The sequence below is a fragment of the Bos mutus genome, chromosome 10 (genome assembly GCF_027580195.1).
Source record: "Bos mutus isolate GX-2022 chromosome 10, NWIPB_WYAK_1.1, whole genome shotgun sequence".
NCBI classification, from domain to species: Eukaryota; Metazoa; Chordata; class Mammalia; order Artiodactyla; family Bovidae; genus Bos; species Bos mutus.
In genome coordinates this window covers 96,884,946-96,901,619 of record NC_091626.1, presented here as the reverse complement: position 1 = coordinate 96,901,619, position 16,674 = coordinate 96,884,946, and the positions used below count along the sequence as shown (strand labels likewise).

Here is a 16,674-nt window from a genome sequence, read left to right as displayed (position 1 = left end):
AAAGTGTCAGCACAGAGAGGCTACAGACCCATGTCAACATCTTGTGCGCTGAGAATATGGTGCCCTATGTTACCCACTCCAGTATTCTTGCCTGGAGAACTCTATGGATAGAGGAGCCTGGCGGGATATGGTCCATGGGAGTGAAAAGAGTCAGACACAACTGAAGCAACTTAGCATGCACACATGCTAGCGTGAAGCTGTTGTTGTTCACTCACTAAATCATGTCCGATTCTTTATGGCCCGCCAGACTCCTCTGCCCATGGAATTTTCCAGGCAAGAATACTGGAGTGGGGTGCCATTGCTTCCTCCTGGTTATCTTTCTGCCCTAGGGATTGAACTTGAGTCTCTTTTGTCTCCTGCATTGCAGGAGGATTCTTATCTTTTTTTTTCTTGGCTGTGCTGGGTCTTTGTTGCTGTGTGGGTTTTTCTCTAGTTGCAGACAGCAGGGGCTACGCTCTAGTTGCCGTGCTCAGGGGCTTATTGTAGTGGCTTCTCTTATTACGGAGCACGGGCTCTAGGGCACGAGGGCTTCAGTGGTTGGGGCACATGGTCTCAGTAGTTGGGGCTCTGGGGCTCCAGAGCACAGGCTCAATAGTTGTGGCGAGTGGGCTTAGCTGTTCTGTGGCATATGGGATCTTCCTGCCTCAGTGATCAAACCCATGTCTCCTGCGCTGGCAGGCGAATTCTTTACCACCATTAAGCCACCCTGGTGGCTCAGACAGTAAAGCATCGGCCTGCAATGTGGGAGACCTGGGTTCGATCCCTGGGTTGGGAAGATCCTCTAGAGAAAGAAATGGCAACCCACTCCAGTATTATTTCCTAGAAAATCCCATGGACGGAGGAGCCTGGTAGGCTACAGTCCATGGGGTTGCAAAGACTAGGACACGACTGAGTGACTTCACTTCACTAAGCCACCAGGGAAGCCCTGGCAGGCGGATTCTTTACCACCGGCACCACTGGGAAGCCCCCTTCATCCATCATTCCATAGAAATGGAATGATGTTCTGACAAGTGGGATTTATAAGCAGCTTTTTGCAGAGAAGAGCTCTCTGCAGGAGGCCCCTTTTGTCTTGTCACTTTAGCAAAGCTATTGTCACTAACCTTAAACCAGGCATCTCCAGCCCAAGCCACTATTCAAATATTTTGATCACAAAATATTTTGCCTAAACTGTTAGTTCTTTCCATTCATCAAAGTAAAACTTATTAACAGATATTGTTAACAGAAGTAGAAGTAATTAACAGATGAACAGATCTCTTCCCCAGCTTCCCCTTCAGTAATCTCATGAATAAACTGTGCGAATGAAACAGCATGTAAAGCAGGAGCAGGAGGAGTTGACAGGCCTGCACACAAGCCCGCACACAATGGGAGATGGCCATGAGTCCGATCCCCTGTCTTAATGATTAACTGAAATCACTACCCCATCTTCCTTTGGAAAACTTTCGTGGCCAAGCAGAATCTTCCGAGTTGGTTTTAGGACACAAGCCTGTCTTCTCCCCAGAGTGCTGGCTTTTTAATTAAAAGTAACATTTACCATTTCAACCAACACTCGCCTCTTGAATACTGATTTTCTGGTGGTGGGCAGTTGGACTTGAGTTCAGTAACATAGTATCTTTTTTACTTAAAGGTTCCCCTTCCATCTTGTTTATTATTTTTTTTCCATGCAGTATTTTGTTTGCTTTGTAGAGGTTCCCATAACCCCTATTTTGTATCTTTGTAATGTTGTTCCTCCTCTGTTTCCTATAAGTTCTTCATTAGGTCTAAAGGCCTGTTTAGAGTCAGAGTTTTTTTTCTTTTCTTCATTTTTGTGGTGGGGTCAGGGGAGGGAATAAAGCAATTTCACAGATAGTACTGTTTACTTCTATTAGGCAGATCCAAAATTTGGTGGTCTTGCTCATGATGTTAGCTGCTGTTTATGATCATTGTTACACCCATAAATCATTAGTTATTGTGAATTCAATTCAGTTCAGTCGCTCAGTCGTGTCCAACTCTTTGCGACCCCATGAATCACAGCATGCCAGGCCTCCCTGGCCATCACCAACTCCCGGAGTTCACTCAGACTCACGTCCATTGAGTCAGTGATACCTTCCAGCCATCTCATCCTCTGTCATCCCCTTCTCCTGCCCCCAATCCCTCCCAGCATCAGAGTCTTTTCCAATGAGTCAACTCTTCGCATGAGGTAGCCAAAGTACTGGAGTTTCAGCTTTAGCATCATTCCTTCAAAGAAATCCCAGGGCTGATCTCCTTCAGAATGGACTGGTTGGATCTCCTTGCAGTCCAAGGGATTTTCAAGAGTCTTCTCCAACACCACAGTTCAAAAGCATCAATTCTTCTGTGCTCAGCCTTCTTCACAGTCCAACTCTCACATCCATACATGACCACAGGAAAAACCATAGCCTTGACTAGACGAAACTTTGTTGGCAAAGTAATGTCTCTGCTTTTTAATATGCTATCTAGGTTGGTCATAACTTTCCTTCTAAGGAGTAAGCGTCTTTTAATTGCATGGCTGCAGTCACCATCTGCAGTGATTTTGGAGCCCAAAAAAATAAAGTCTGACACTGTTTCCACTGTTTCCCCATCTATTTGCCATGAAGTGATGGGACCAGATGCTATGATCTTCGTTTTCTGAACGTTGAGCTTTAAGCCAACTTTTTCACTCTCCTCTTTCACCTTCATCAAGAGGCTTTTGAGTTCCTCTTCACTTTCTGCCATAAGGGGGTATTATTTGCATATCTGAGGTTATTGATATTTCTCCTGGAAATCTTAATTCCAGCTTGTGTTTCTTCCAGTCCAGCGTTTCTCATGATGTACTCTGCACATAAGTTAAATAAGCAGGGTGACAATATACAGCCTTGACATACTCTTTTTCCTATTTGGAACCAGTCTGTTGTTCCATGTCCAGTTCTAACTGTTGCTTCCTGACCTGCATACAAATTTCTCAAGAGGCAGATCAGGTGGTCTGGTATTCCCATCTCTTTCAGAATTTCCCACAGTTTATTGTGATTCACACAGTCAAAGGCTTTGGCATAGTCAATAAAGCAGAAATAGATGTTTTTCTGGAACTCTCTTGCTTTTTCCATGATCCAGCGGATGGTGGCAATGTGATCTCTGGTTCCTCTGCCTTTTCTAAAACCAGCTTGAGCATCAGGAAGTTCACGGTTCACGTATTGCTGAAGCCTGGCTTGGAGAATTTTGAGCATTACTTTACTAGCATGTGGGATGAGTGCAATTGTGTGGTAGTTTGAGCATTCTTTGGCATTGCCTTTCTTTGGGATTGGAATGAAAACTGACCTTTTCCAGTCCTGTGGCCACTGCTGAGTTTTCCAAATTTGCTGGCATATTGCGTGCAGCACTTTCACAGCATCATCTTTCAGGATTTGGAATAGCTCAACTGGAATTCCTTCACCTCCACTAGCTTTGTTCGTAGTGATGCTTTCTAAGGCCCACTTGGCTTCACATTTCAGGATGTCTGGCTCTAGGTGAGTGATCACACCATCGTGATTATCTGGGTCATGAAGATCTTTTTTGTACAGTTCTTCTGTGTATTCTTGCCACCTCTTCTTAATATCTTCTGCTTCTGTTAGGTCCATACCATTTCTGTCCTTTATCGAGCCCATCTTTGCATGAAATGTTCCCTTGGGATCTCTAATTTTCTTGAAGAGATCTCTAGTCTTTCCCATTCTGTTGTTTTCCTCTATTTCTTTGCATTGATCATTGAGGAAGGCTTTCTTATCTCTTCTTGCTATTCTTTGGAACTCTGCATTCAGATGTTTATATCTTTCCTTTTCTCCTTTGCTTTTCACTTCTTTTCTTTTCACAGCTATTTGTAAGGTCTCTTCAGACAGCCATTTTGCTTTTTTGCATTTCTTTTCCATGGGGATGGTCTTTTTTTTTTTTTTTTCAGTACCAATAAGTTTTTATTCATTGTATATTCCCAAGGAAAACAAAGGAAAGGGAAAAGGGTCAGCGTGTGTGTTACAAAATGATAGCAAATGGGAAAGGAAGTACCTGGCACAGCAAAATCAGCCATCAAATAAACACTGCCCAGATGGGGTCGCCAAAGCCCAAGGGGCTATGTCTCCTGCAGTTCAGGAATGAGAAGGGATGACGAAAAGAACAGATGGGTACATGCTTTTCTACCCTCCCTCCCTCCCTCCCCATTAAATTCAAGATTTCATACAAAGCTTTGGTTTCTAGCAGTAAACATGGAGTTACATTCGTCCGTCTGCTATTAAACAATCTTGTGGCTACTTTGACATAAGTTTCTTGCACCTGCATGAAAGTTCCTGAGTGACTTGGATATACATTCATCTTTCCTTTCGTGGTCTCCCAGCCCCACCTTCTACATGGAAGGCCCCCTTCATTGCTCCTCTCTACCCTTGGAGTTGGTCTTAATCCAGCCAAATACATCAGTCCGTTTAGCATGAATCACATCAAGGAATGGACAGGACTCGAAATTGGGAACAAGGGATGGAGCAATCTTAGCCTTTTCAGGATTTTTGCACAAATCACTTAATCACAGATACCCCACAAATTAAATGTATAGGTATATGGTCTATTTCGGGGGGGCACAAAGGTGGAAAGAAGAGGGAATAGGAATCTAGTTTTCAGGACAGATCTTCTTTGAAATAGGAAATAGAGGAAGGGGAACACAAAAGAAAGTGTAGTTCAAGACCCCCCCAACTTCAAGAGGGGCCCCATGGGGATGGTCTTGATCCCTGTCTCCTGTACACTGTCATGAAACTCATTCCATAGTTCATCAGGCACTCTATCTATCAGATCTAGGCCCTTAAATCTATTTCTCACTTCCACTGTATAATCATAAGGGATTTGATTTAGATCATACCTGAATGGTCTAGTGGTTTTCCCTACTTTCTTCAATTTAAGTCTGAATTTGGCAATAAGGAGTTCATGATCTGAGCCACAGTCAGCTCCTGGTCTTGTTTTTGCTGACTGTATAGAGCTTCTCCATCTTTGGCTGCAAAGAATATAATCAATCTGATTTCGGTGTTGACCATCTGGTGATGTCCATGTATAGAGTCTTCTCTTGTGCTGTTGGAAGAGGGTGTTTGTTATGACCAGTGCATTTTCTTTGCAAAAGTCTATTAGTCTTTGCCCTGCTTCATTCTGTATTCCAAGGCCAAATTTGCCTGTTACTCCAGGTGTTTCTTGACTTCCTACTTTTGCATTCCAGTCCCCTATAATGAAAAGGACATCTCTTTTGGGTGTTAGTTCTAAAAGGTCTTGTAGGTCTTCATAGAACCATTCAACTTCAGCTTCTTCAGCGTTACTGGTTGGGGCATAGACTTGGATTACTGTAATATTGAATGGTTTGCCTTGGAAACGAACAGAGATCATTCTGTCGTTTTTGAGATTTCATCCAAGTACTGCATTTCAGACTCTTTTGTTGACCATAATGGCTACTCCATTTCTTCTGAGGGATTCCTGCCCACAGTAGTAGATATAATGGTCATCTGAGTTAAATTCACCCATTCCAGTCCATTTTAGTTCGCTCAATTCTTTCTCTTTAATGGCCATCTAATTTATAATAATTAGATGGTTTCCTACTATTCTTTACACGTGATTATTTTTTTGAGCATCATTGTAAACTTTATGGAGTTAAATGTATTTGATGTGTGTCAATCCATTAATCATTTTGGCAGATTGATGATCAACTTGCCCCACTTTTAGCAAATGGGAGACTCTTAATGTTGACTTCTGAATACTTTCAACCCAACTCCCATAGTTTTCGATAACGTCCATGCTTTCTGGAATGATGAGATATTCCAGGATCATCTTCTATATTTCCATCCCCAGATCTGAAATGAGACACAGAAACTACCCTTTGTAGAATGCTGCTAAACAGACAAGCTGATAGAGAAAGTCTGAGGAGGAGGGTATATACTGAGAATATTCCACGGTGGAGCTTACTTCTGAGAATTAAACCCTGATTTCAAAAGGACTTTATTCTCTATGGAAATTTTAAAAATAGAAAAGCGAACAGAAGAAAACAAAACCCACCTGCAATCCCATAATCCAGAGACAATTTCCATAAAGTTGGTGTATATCCTTCCAGGCTTGCGAGGGGCATTTCAATTACTCTTTTGTGCCAGCAGACACCATCAGGGACTTGCTTGGGTTCTCTCAGCAAGTAAGCGAGAGAATCTACTCTGGAACTCAGCTGCTAAATCCTGAAGTTCACTGTGCTCCACAGGAAGAAGGAACGGAGGGGCTCTCCCCTCCCCCAGTATTACTTTACACATGTGTCTATATAGACTATAAAAATCCCTTTATTGAATTTGTTACAATATTGTTTCTGCTTTATGTTTGATTTTTTGGCCACGAGGCATGTGGGGGTCTTACCAGGGATAGAATCCATAACCTCTGCACTGGAAGACAGCCTTGACCACTGGAAAACTGATTGTACAATTACAAAAAAAAAAATCTCTTGTCTACTACCAAACTGTGGATTTCTCAGCAGTGCTGGGGCATCATTTTATTTACATCAGTGTTCTCAAAACAACGTCTGGTGTTTGGGAGTGGCTCAGTACCTGGATCACGGCAGATCTCCGGTAACTGTTCCTTCCAGGCAGGGAGGCGGAGACAACTCCATGGCCTCCCTCGGACCCGCATTGCAGGTGTCCTAGATTTTCCTAGACTGACCTGGTTTTCTCCCAAAGAAACAGTTTGTAGCACCCCAGCATTCGAGAAACAGGATATCTTCTTCAAAGCACGATGTAGGAATCAGAGAGGGTGTAACCTTTCAGACATTCCCTGGTGAGGCAGCCCCCTTCAGCACATCACTGTTCCAGAGAAGGGAGCTACTGTGAGCTGTTAGCAGCCAACACCCGTAGCAATTGGGTGATGGGCATACTAGCTGGTCAAGGGAACCGGACACCAACAGTGTGTATCACACACCTAAAATAATCTACCACTGGAAGCACTTAGTTTAGAGTGCTGTAGTTTAGAAACTCTGGGTATACAGGATGGCATTTTGAATACAATGTCTTAGGTGGTGTTTTGTGGAATGTTTGGAGGAAGGGGGACTGGATGGAAGTCTAGTCATGGGATGTGTGTGGAGCTTGACAATGCTTGTGGTGATACGCATGGGGAGGAAGAGAAAGATGGGAAAGGTTATAGAAGGACATGTCAAAAGGGACTTCCCTGATGGTCCGGTGGCCAAGACACCACATTCCCAATGCAGGGGGCCCAGGTTTGATCCTTGGTCAAGGAACTAATCCCACATGCTGCAACTATGACCCAGCACAGCCAAATAAATAAGTGTTTTTTAAAATAATAAAAAGAAGGAAGTATCAAGAGACTGAGTGAGTAATGAGGGGTTGAGAAGAATGAAGGGAAAAGGATGACTTGGGTTAGAACTTGGGGGCCTGGGAGAACAGAAGTGCCTGGGAAGGCATAGAGATTTTGGGTGAGGAAGCCAGCTTTGTTCTTCTGTCGAGACATAGAGAGCAATTCTCCAGTGTGAATGTTTGTGTAAATATCCTCTCCTTTGCTATTGTCTGGAATATCCATTGTTAAAAAGTAAGGATTTGCTGCCCCCCAGATTTTAGCAGGGCCTCCCAGGTCGCAGAACCCGCTTGCCAATGCATAAGATGTAAGAGACGCAGTTTTGATTTCTGGGTTGGGAAGATCCCCTGGAGGAGGGCATGGCAACCCACTCCAGTACTCTTGCCTGGAGAGTCCCATGGACAGAAGAACCTGGTGGGGTACAGTCTATAGGTTGCAAAGTGTTGGACACTACTGAAGCGACTTAGCACGCAGCACAGATTTTAACAAAAGAAGCAGACTAGGTGATGGTCAAAACCCATCTGCCATGTCTTCCTACAGAAATGGCAACCCATCCACCTGCCCCAAAATCAGGCTAAGGCCAGGGTGTCAGGAACTCTCAGCAAAGCTGTAAGACTTTCTCCTCTTTCAGGATTGAATTAGTCCTATACAGTGAGTCACATTTCAGTGCCTTTCTGGCTAGAGGGTCCTCGCCGCCTCCACTGCCCTCCCTTCCTGGCAAGAGAAGCGTGGTGTGAGATTTAATTTCTTAAGAAAACTAAAAAAGACACAAAGATCCCCAGTCTCCGTCTCACGTGAGCCAAGATCGTCTTCAGGTGAAGAGGGTCAGTGCAGACAAAGGCGCTCTCATCACTTGCGATGCTTCTCTCTCTAATTATAGAAAGTATTTAGCTATTGTTCCCTAATTGCTTGCTGAAGTTGGGTTTCAGCATTGTTTTTTTTTTTTTTGACAAAAGCCTAGTTTCTTTTTTTTTTTTTCCTGTCTTGGTCCTCTGCCGTATCAGCCCCTGGCTATTCCGTTGGAGAACTGAAGGAGGTGGTATGGGATTTCTGGAGAAGCTACTTTAACCCATCTAATTGTTCTGATGGCTTCCTCCCTCTTCCTCCCAGTTGCCTAAGAGAGAAAGACAGTTAACATTTACTGAGCATCTCTTTAGAATGTGCCAGGAACTGCATAGATTGTCATATTCAGTCCTTGAAGCAAAGCTGAGAGGCAGATATTATTTTCCTCAATTTGCCGATGAGGACTCAGACACAGGAAGTTCTTACAGCCTGTAAGTGACTGGGTCAAGGTTCAAACCCAGTGAGTTTGAACTGGAATTCCAACCCAGGTCTGTCTGTCCTACCCATGTCGCCTCTCTCAAAAGAGCCCAAGAGTTTGTTTTTTTTTAAAATAGAGTTTGGCTAATAGAATATTGATACTGATGTTGCCACCACTGGAGGAGAATTGGGGAATCTTGCCCACTCCCTTGAAAATGCCTATTTCTAGGCTCTCTGACTCCGTAAGGATGCCTGTGGGACTCTGAAAGGAGGTCTGGCATTCCTATGTCGGTTTATGACATGTGGAGAGACAGTGGCAATGATAAGGAGGAAAGCCATCCCACGCTCAGGGGCTGCAGTAGTCAGGGTCCTGTGGGAAACAGATGGCACATTGGAGGGTTTAAATCCAGAGTGCTGAACGAATGGACTGCTTTGAGGAGGCGTGGATGTTAAGGGGAAGCAGCTGGGTGCTAGTCGAGCAGGAAGCCATCGTCATTCCTAATCATCCCTAAATCTAAAGGGGTGTGGGATGGGAGTGGTGTTCCTGCAGCCCGGTGGGAACTGGGGCCAGGGCAGTAGTGCCCCATGGGAGATGTGTCAGGAGAGGAGCCCAGCTGCTGTCAGAATGGGGACAGGAAGGGCAGGCGCACACGTGGTGTGTCTGTGTGTGTGTCTGTGTGTGCAGACACAGGGTCTCTCTCTCCTTGGCCTCCCTGCCTCCTGCTCACACTTAATACTGGCTGCACTCAACTGGAAGACAGAGGGCAGGTGAGCCCTGGGGATGCAGCCTGTACTGGTCAGCCTCCTGGGCACAGCACAGGGCAGAGAAGGGTGGAGAGAGGACCTTGGGGAGGACACAGAGGCTATGCAGCACAGGGGCTTACTCATGCCTGCCTTCCCTGTCAGTCTATAGGGATAGGACATTGCTTACAGACTCAAAGAATCACGGAATGTGAGTGTTGGAAGAGCCCTTAGAATTGTGCCCATAGAATCCCTTTACTTTACAAAAGGGGCTTCCCTAGCTGGCTTAGATGGTGAAGAATCTGCCTGCAGTGCAGGAAACCTGAGTTTGATCCCTGGGTCAGGAAGATCCCCTGGACAAGGGAATGGCAACCCATTCTAGTATTCTTGCCTGGAGAATTCCATGGATAAAGGAGCCTGATGGGGTACAGACCATGGGGTGGCAAAAAGTCGGACACAACTGAGGGACTGACACTTTGCTTTACAAAAGAGGATACTGAATCCCAGGGAGGGGGAAATGACAGGTCCAAGGTCAACTGCTAATTAGCATAGGCAAGACTGGAACCCAGCTCCCTAGCTCCCAGTCCACCATGCTTCTTATTTGAGACAGTTGGTAATAAAGGATTACTGCTGAGCCAGCTTGACTTGCTCCTGATAAAACTGCTCAAAGATCTCAGGGCGTATTTTACTTTGACCCCAGACATTTGCCTCAAATGATTCCCTTTCTAAATAGATCTGTGACCATCCTGGGTTGCCCATTCCAGAGAGTGGGCTCTGGAGTCAGACTCATGGGTTGGAAGTCCAGCTCTGCCCTTCCACATGACCTTGGTCAAGTTGCTTAACTTGCTGAATGTTAGTTTGCTCAACTATAAAATGCAGACAATAATGATATCTATGTCATGTATCATGATGATTATATGAGAAAATGTCTATACTTAAAGCACTCGGCAATAATAAGTGCTTTATAAATGATAGTATATGTGTGTGTTTATAGAATATCTATTAGAATATATAAATGTACATGGGAAATATATATAGTCTAATAAATAGAATTGGAATTCTGCTTAAGAATTTATATGCATTTTCTTTACTGAGATATATCAGCTATTTTTTCACAAGGAATTTTTCTTCTCCCTTATGACAGATAAGAAAAGTGAAGAGTATGTCAATTAGATTTCAATAAAGCTAGAGGAAAAAAACCTGAAGAGCCTGGGTGACGTGCTTTATGTGGGATTTCTCAGCCAGTCAGAGGCAGATAAGAAATCCCTGTTCTCCATATCACTCCAGCCCCTGGGTTGGAAATTAATTCCAGATTACTTATCTTGACTTATTTCCTCCCAGGTATTAAAGAAAATCCCTTTCATCCTTCCAGCAGGTTCAGGCCAGTTTGACCACCTCATGGGGCAGGCCAAGCAGGTTTCTGCCCTTCCACTCTACTACATAAGTTTTTATGGATTGGCTTGCTGATCCTCTGGCAAATGCTAAACTGTCCTCTGGGGTAGCTGGATCCTGACCTTCTGGTTCTGGGTCTGAGTCAACTTCCTTTGTTCTACTGGAACATTCTGTCCTGGGCGGGTGCCAACACAAGCTTCAGGCCAATAGTCCATGCCTCCTTCTGCTGCTGCTTCTGTGGACAGACTCCTGCCGGCATTGCTCCCCTCTGAGATGCTGCTGGGAGCTAACGCAGCTTTTCTGCTTTCTTTACCATGGACCTTAAGCCCCCTTGTTCCTTCCTTTGCAGTGCTCTTTTCTTGTGGCCTTAAGGAAGAACCTTGCACTTTAGTTTCTCTTGCTTTTCCTCTGCTTGGCTATAGGATGCTTTCTCACAGATGGTCCATCTCTGGGATAAGCCACACAGCATCCTGAATGAAAACCTCTCTTGGACGGCATTCAATCAGTAAGTATGCAATGTGCCAACCCAGGTCGTGCTGCCCCAGAAATGCACCTGGGACTCTGGCAGGTTCTGGGAAGAGTTAGTTGCTTCTCTTAATGGTTTTGGTTGCTCAGTGCATTTTCCACTTAGTTTCTCTGTTCATACCTCATGTCAATTTAAAACCCTTCAATGTGGGAATTCCCTGGTGGTCCAGGGCTTAGGGCTCTGTGCTTCCACAGCAGGTGGCATGGGTTTGATCCTTGGTGGGGCATCTAAGATCCTGCATGCTGCATGGTGTGGCCAAAGGAAAAAAAAAAAAAACCCAAACAAACAACAACCAAACTTTCTACAGCAGAAACCAACACAACATTGTAAAGCAATTATCCTCTAAGAAAAAAAAAAAACACCCCAAACCCCACAAAGTGAAAAACAAGCAAAAAACAACCTTCAACGGCTTCCTATTGCACTTGGACTAAAACCCAAACTGTCAAGCCCTCCAAAGGCCCCCTGTGGCCCAGCCCCTGCCTGCCTCTCCTACTTCCTCCCACACCAATCTCTCTGTTGAGTTACTCTGGGTACCTTCCTGTTCCTCAAACATGCCAAGCTCTTTTCTACCCCTGGGCTTTTGTACTTATTGTTCCCTTCGCTTGGAACATGCGTCCTCATCTTCCTCATGGTTGACTTCCTCATCTGTTAGGTTGTGATTTCCTCAAAGAGACCTTGTGTGACTACTCTATCCAAAGACACAATACTGATTACATCCAGATACTCTTTACTACACCCCACCTCCCATTGCTTTCTTCCTTCACAGGGTTTATTACATCATGCAACTATCCCGTATGTTCTTTGCTAGTCTATTGTCTGTCTCCTTTTCCATCTCAGCCAAATGATGCTCTGGGATGGCAAGGACCTTGCCTGTTTTCTTCACTATTATATACCCAGCACCTGTTGTGCATCACCCAGTGCCTACTGTGTATCAAGCAAGGTGGACCCAAATCCCTGCTCTTATGGAGCTTATATTCTAATGGAGGAGACAGAGAATAGCTGTCTTAAGCAAATGAATGATGTAATTTCAAGTACTGATGAGTACTTCAAAAAATAAAACAGTGTAAGGGGATAGAATGTGCCTGAGGGAATGCAGACGGGTGGTGGTAGTTAGATAAAAGTGATCAGGAGAGGAGGTGTTGAAAGAGAGAACAGATTTCTGTGATAGGGCAGACCTTTGAAATTCTGGGGGGACAGCAAGTGTAAGGGCCTTAAGGCAGCAGCCAGATTGAGGGGTTGAGGAACAAACAGGAAGCTGGTGTGGCTAGAGTGTGATATGAGCTGGGGGAGAAGGCTGGGAAACAGAGGCTGGAGACAGAGGGAGTGGTAAAATAGCCATGCGGAGAAGGAAGGGTTGGGTAAAGAGCTTGCATTTTCTTCTAAGTGTGATGGGCCACATCTGTACAGCAATAGTCAATTTCCAAAGCACTCACACTGTCTCACTTGATCCTCACAAGAACCTCTGAGGTTAAATAGAACAGATGATAATTAATATCTTTTATTAAGAAGGAAACCACCATTTGATCATTTTATAAAGAAGAAAACAAAGTTCTACCAAATTAGAAAACTTGAGTCACACAGTTCAAACAAGGTTCTTTGTTTTTTTAAAACAATGTTTACTTTATTTATTTGGCTGTGCCAGGTCTTAGTTGTGACATGTGAACTCAACTCTTAAGCTACTCTTAAGTTGTGGCATGTGAACTCCTAAGTTACAGCATATGGGATCCAGTTCCCTGACCAGGGATTAAACCTGTGCCTCCTGCATTGGGAGCACGGTGCCTTAGCCACTGGACCACCAGAGAGGTCCCTCACACAAGATTCTTTAAATCAGTGGTGTTTAACCTTGGCTGTGCATGGAAATCCTCTGGGGGAGCTCTCTGCAAAATACTTCTATCTGGGTTCTGTTTCCTGAAAATGGATTTAAGAGGTCCAGGAGGATTGTTAAGGCTCTACAGGTGACTCTATGGGGGCTGAAAGCACTGCTTTCAATATACCCACTTTTCACTACATAAACTGCCAGCTTGACAGAGCTTTTCCACTAAGCTGCCCATTTGCCAGGAGCCATCTCCCGGCATATTGCATATTGAGTGCAGCGCTTTCACAGCATCATCTTTCAGGATCTGGAATAGCTCAACTGGAAGTCTGTCACTGCCAGGAGCCAGCGTGAGGAACTCCGCCCGTGGCAAAGGTCATGAGGAAGGAGGCTCGGCATACACAAAGGCGGGATCGGGCCTCAGGAGTCCCCCTGGAAATTCTCAAGCATTTACCCCCAAACCAGAGTCTGCCTACTTTCTGCTTTGTGCTCTCACCTACACCTCTGACTTTATGGGGGGCTGTCCCCCACTACCTCTTTTTGAAAAAAGAGTTAACTAACAGCTCCAGTTAATAAAGTTCCTGGGTGTGATAGTGTTTCAACCTACAAACTCCTTTGGAAGTCCTCTAGCCTGCCTGAATAGGTTTTTCCGGCCACATGTGATTGCTCAGAGCCTCCCAACTGTGAGAGGCATGAGATGTTCTAAACTGTCTAAATACAGAGTCCTTTGATAAATTAAAAGATTGATTAGAAATTGTACTGGTGAAGGGTTTTTCACTTGTTGGGCCAATGTTTGCTGCTAAGTCTCCATATCCCTTACCTGCTGTGTCCCTGGCAGTGTATTGATTAATGTAATTGGTGTAAGTAGTAGCTTTAATGTTTGTAACCTTGGACCCTTGAGTTAATTCTTTTTTGTTGTAGCCCACCACACCTTTGCCCTATAGGAATGCAACTTTAATGCCTTTGGAGGGTGGCGCTTGCCTAATCACCTTTAGAGAAAAATAAGTTTTCTGAAGAAAGGGGGTCTTAAAATGTTAACAGGCCTCTGGGCCAGAAGATGATGCAAATCACCTAAACTTTTGCATATGATAAGTTTGCAGGAAGAAAGCCTGGCTTACTGCATGACTCTACCCCTTCCCCCATTATCCTCTATGCATAACTTAAGGTATAAAGACTACTTTGGAAAATAAAGTGCGGGCCTTGTTCACTGAAACTTGGTCTCCCCATGTCGTTCTTTCTCTCACCTTCTGGCTGAATTATTCAGCCTCTTTTCTCCACTGAATTTCCTCACTGAGCTATCCTCATTCTATTACTCTTTATATCTTTGATGAATATTTAAATAAATAGGTCACCGAAGCCGTCTCTCCTTCGAATACCCTGGATCAGCCGGGGCTGGACCCCGGCACCCATTAAAATCACAGGGGAGTTTTCTAAGAATTACAGAGGCCCAGACCCCAGACTAGACTCTAAAAATCAGAATTTCTGGGGTTCTGGGGACTTCCCTCTAGGTCCAGTGGTTAGGACTCCAAATTTCCTTGCAGGGCTGGGGGGTTGGAGGCAAGGGGTGGGGGGTTGTCTGGGAACTGGGATCCAGCATGCCACCCTAAGAGGCCAAAAGAAAAAAAAAAGAATTTCTGGGTTTGGGGCTCAAGCACTAGCTTGTTTAAAAGCACTTTATGTCCCTATCTGCTTTGGAGCTACCCACATTTATTTTTTAATTTTTCCTGTCTGTTCTTGTCTCCTTTATTGTTCCTTTTTGGGTTTATGCCTTTTTATTCCTTTCCTGTCATTTTCATGGGCCTTTAGGAAGACATGAATTTAAATGGGTATACCAAACATACCATGTTGAACTGGAAATTTGCTAAATTAAAATAAAATAAAAATTTTTTTTCTGGTCACACTGCACAGCTTGCAGGATCTTAGTTCCCTGACCAGGGAGGGAACTTGGGCCTTTGGCAGTGACAGCATGGAGTGCTAACCACTGGACCACCAGGAGATTCACAAACAACGAAATTTTAATTATAAAGCTTATATGCACACGCAAAACAAAAAATTATCAGCACATTCACTGTAAAAAAAATCAAATACTACAAAAGGGTACAGAATTCACTGAAAGTACTCCAGTCTCACCTTCCCCATTCCCATTCCTTAGGGTTAGCTGCTAGCCTGCTTGTAACAATTTCATAGTTAAAGTTCAGTTAAAGTAATTGTTTTTAGTACATTTTCTCTCTGTAGTTTAAAAATTTCCATTTTAATTTAAATGTCTTTATGCCTTTTACCGTGTTCTGCATCTTTATGCTTTTTTAAAAAACTATTTTTGTTATTGCTATTTTATTTTTTGACCATCCTGCTCGGCATATGGGATCTTAGTCCCCTTAGACCCCAGAGATCAAACCTGCGCCCTCTGCATTGGAAGTGTGGTCTTAACCACTGGCCCACCAGGTAAGTCCCCATGCTTTTTTCTATGACTTTTCCTGCGCCTCGGCTGCTCCCTAACACCCTTCTCCTGGGGGACCCCTGTTAGCCTATCAGGTCTTAGTTTGCAAAACATTTCAAAATCGCTTGGCCAAAATTAATGTTTTCTCCTTTGTGTTCTTATACTACTTTGTTCATGACTCTATCTTAATGCTTCTGATACCATTTGGAAATTATTCATTTTCTTTTCTTAGCATCTATATATTGGTACTTCCCAGGCAGTCCCGTGGTTAAGATTCTGAACTCCCAATGCAAGGGACAGAGGTTTGATCCCTGGTCAGGGAACTAGATTCCATATTCCAAAAGGTGTGGCCAAAATATTTAAAAAACAAACAAAACAACACCTATACATTGCAAACTTGAGGTGGTGAGGGCTGTATCATGCACCTCTGTGTTACTGCTAGTTCTGTACTGTGGCTTTGTACTGCAAGTGTCTTCTCCCAAGTGGTCTTGTCTTTTTCTTCATGCCTTTTGATGAGGGAGTTCTTAACTTTCATGTCATCCACATTTACCAAAGTTTTCTATACCATTTGTGCCAATGTTATTTATAAACCCTTCCCTGAGATAGTACGTAGGAAATTTTCCTTTATTTTCCTTCAGAAGTTCTGATTTTACTTTTTCCTTTTAAATTCTTTAATCTATTTAGAGTTAGATTTTGTGTTGGGTGTCAAACAGATAAACAGTTGGTTCAGCTCAGGTACTGAATAATCTATCTTTCCCTATTGTTCTATTAATATAATGCCAGATCTGTCATATATCAAGATTTCACATATGCCTGGATTGTTTCTGAGCTCTCCAGGCTGATTCATTTCCCCCCTCAGCCTATCCCTATACTAATATCCCATGGTCTTAATTTTTATCAGTTCAGTTCAGTTCAGTCGCTCATTCGTGTCCGACTCTTTGTGACCCCATGAATTGCAGCACACCAGGCCTCCCTGTCCATCACCAACTCCTGGAGTTCACCCAAACTCATGTCCATCAAGTCAGTGATGCCATCCAGCCATCTCATCCTCTGTTGTCCCCTTCTCCTCCTGCCCCCAATCCCTCCCAGCATCAGAGTCTTTTCTAGTGAGTCAGTTCTTTGCATGAGGTGGCCAAAGTACTGGAGTTTCAGCTTTAGCATCATTCCTTCCAAAGAAATCCCAGGGCTGATCTCCTTCAG

The 16,674-nt window shown here is 44.0% G+C and overlaps 1 protein-coding gene across 4 annotated transcripts in view; it reads left to right on the top strand.

Moving 5' to 3' along the window:
• Positions 1-10,944: 10,944 nt before the first annotated feature.
• Positions 10,945-16,674, top strand: part of ADCK1 (aarF domain containing kinase 1) — a 138,278-nt gene continuing 132,548 nt past the window's right edge. For 3 of the 4 annotated variants that reach the window (XM_070378437.1, XM_070378439.1, XM_070378440.1), the window contains exons 1-2: positions 10,945-11,203; positions 15,408-15,479. In XM_070378437.1, coding sequence (XP_070234538.1) covers positions 11,173-11,203; positions 15,408-15,479 — 103 coding nt within the window. In that variant the 5' untranslated portion in view covers positions 10,945-11,172. The remainder of the gene's footprint in view (positions 11,204-15,407; positions 15,480-16,674) is intronic. The other variant, XM_070378438.1, reaches the window with a different exon arrangement.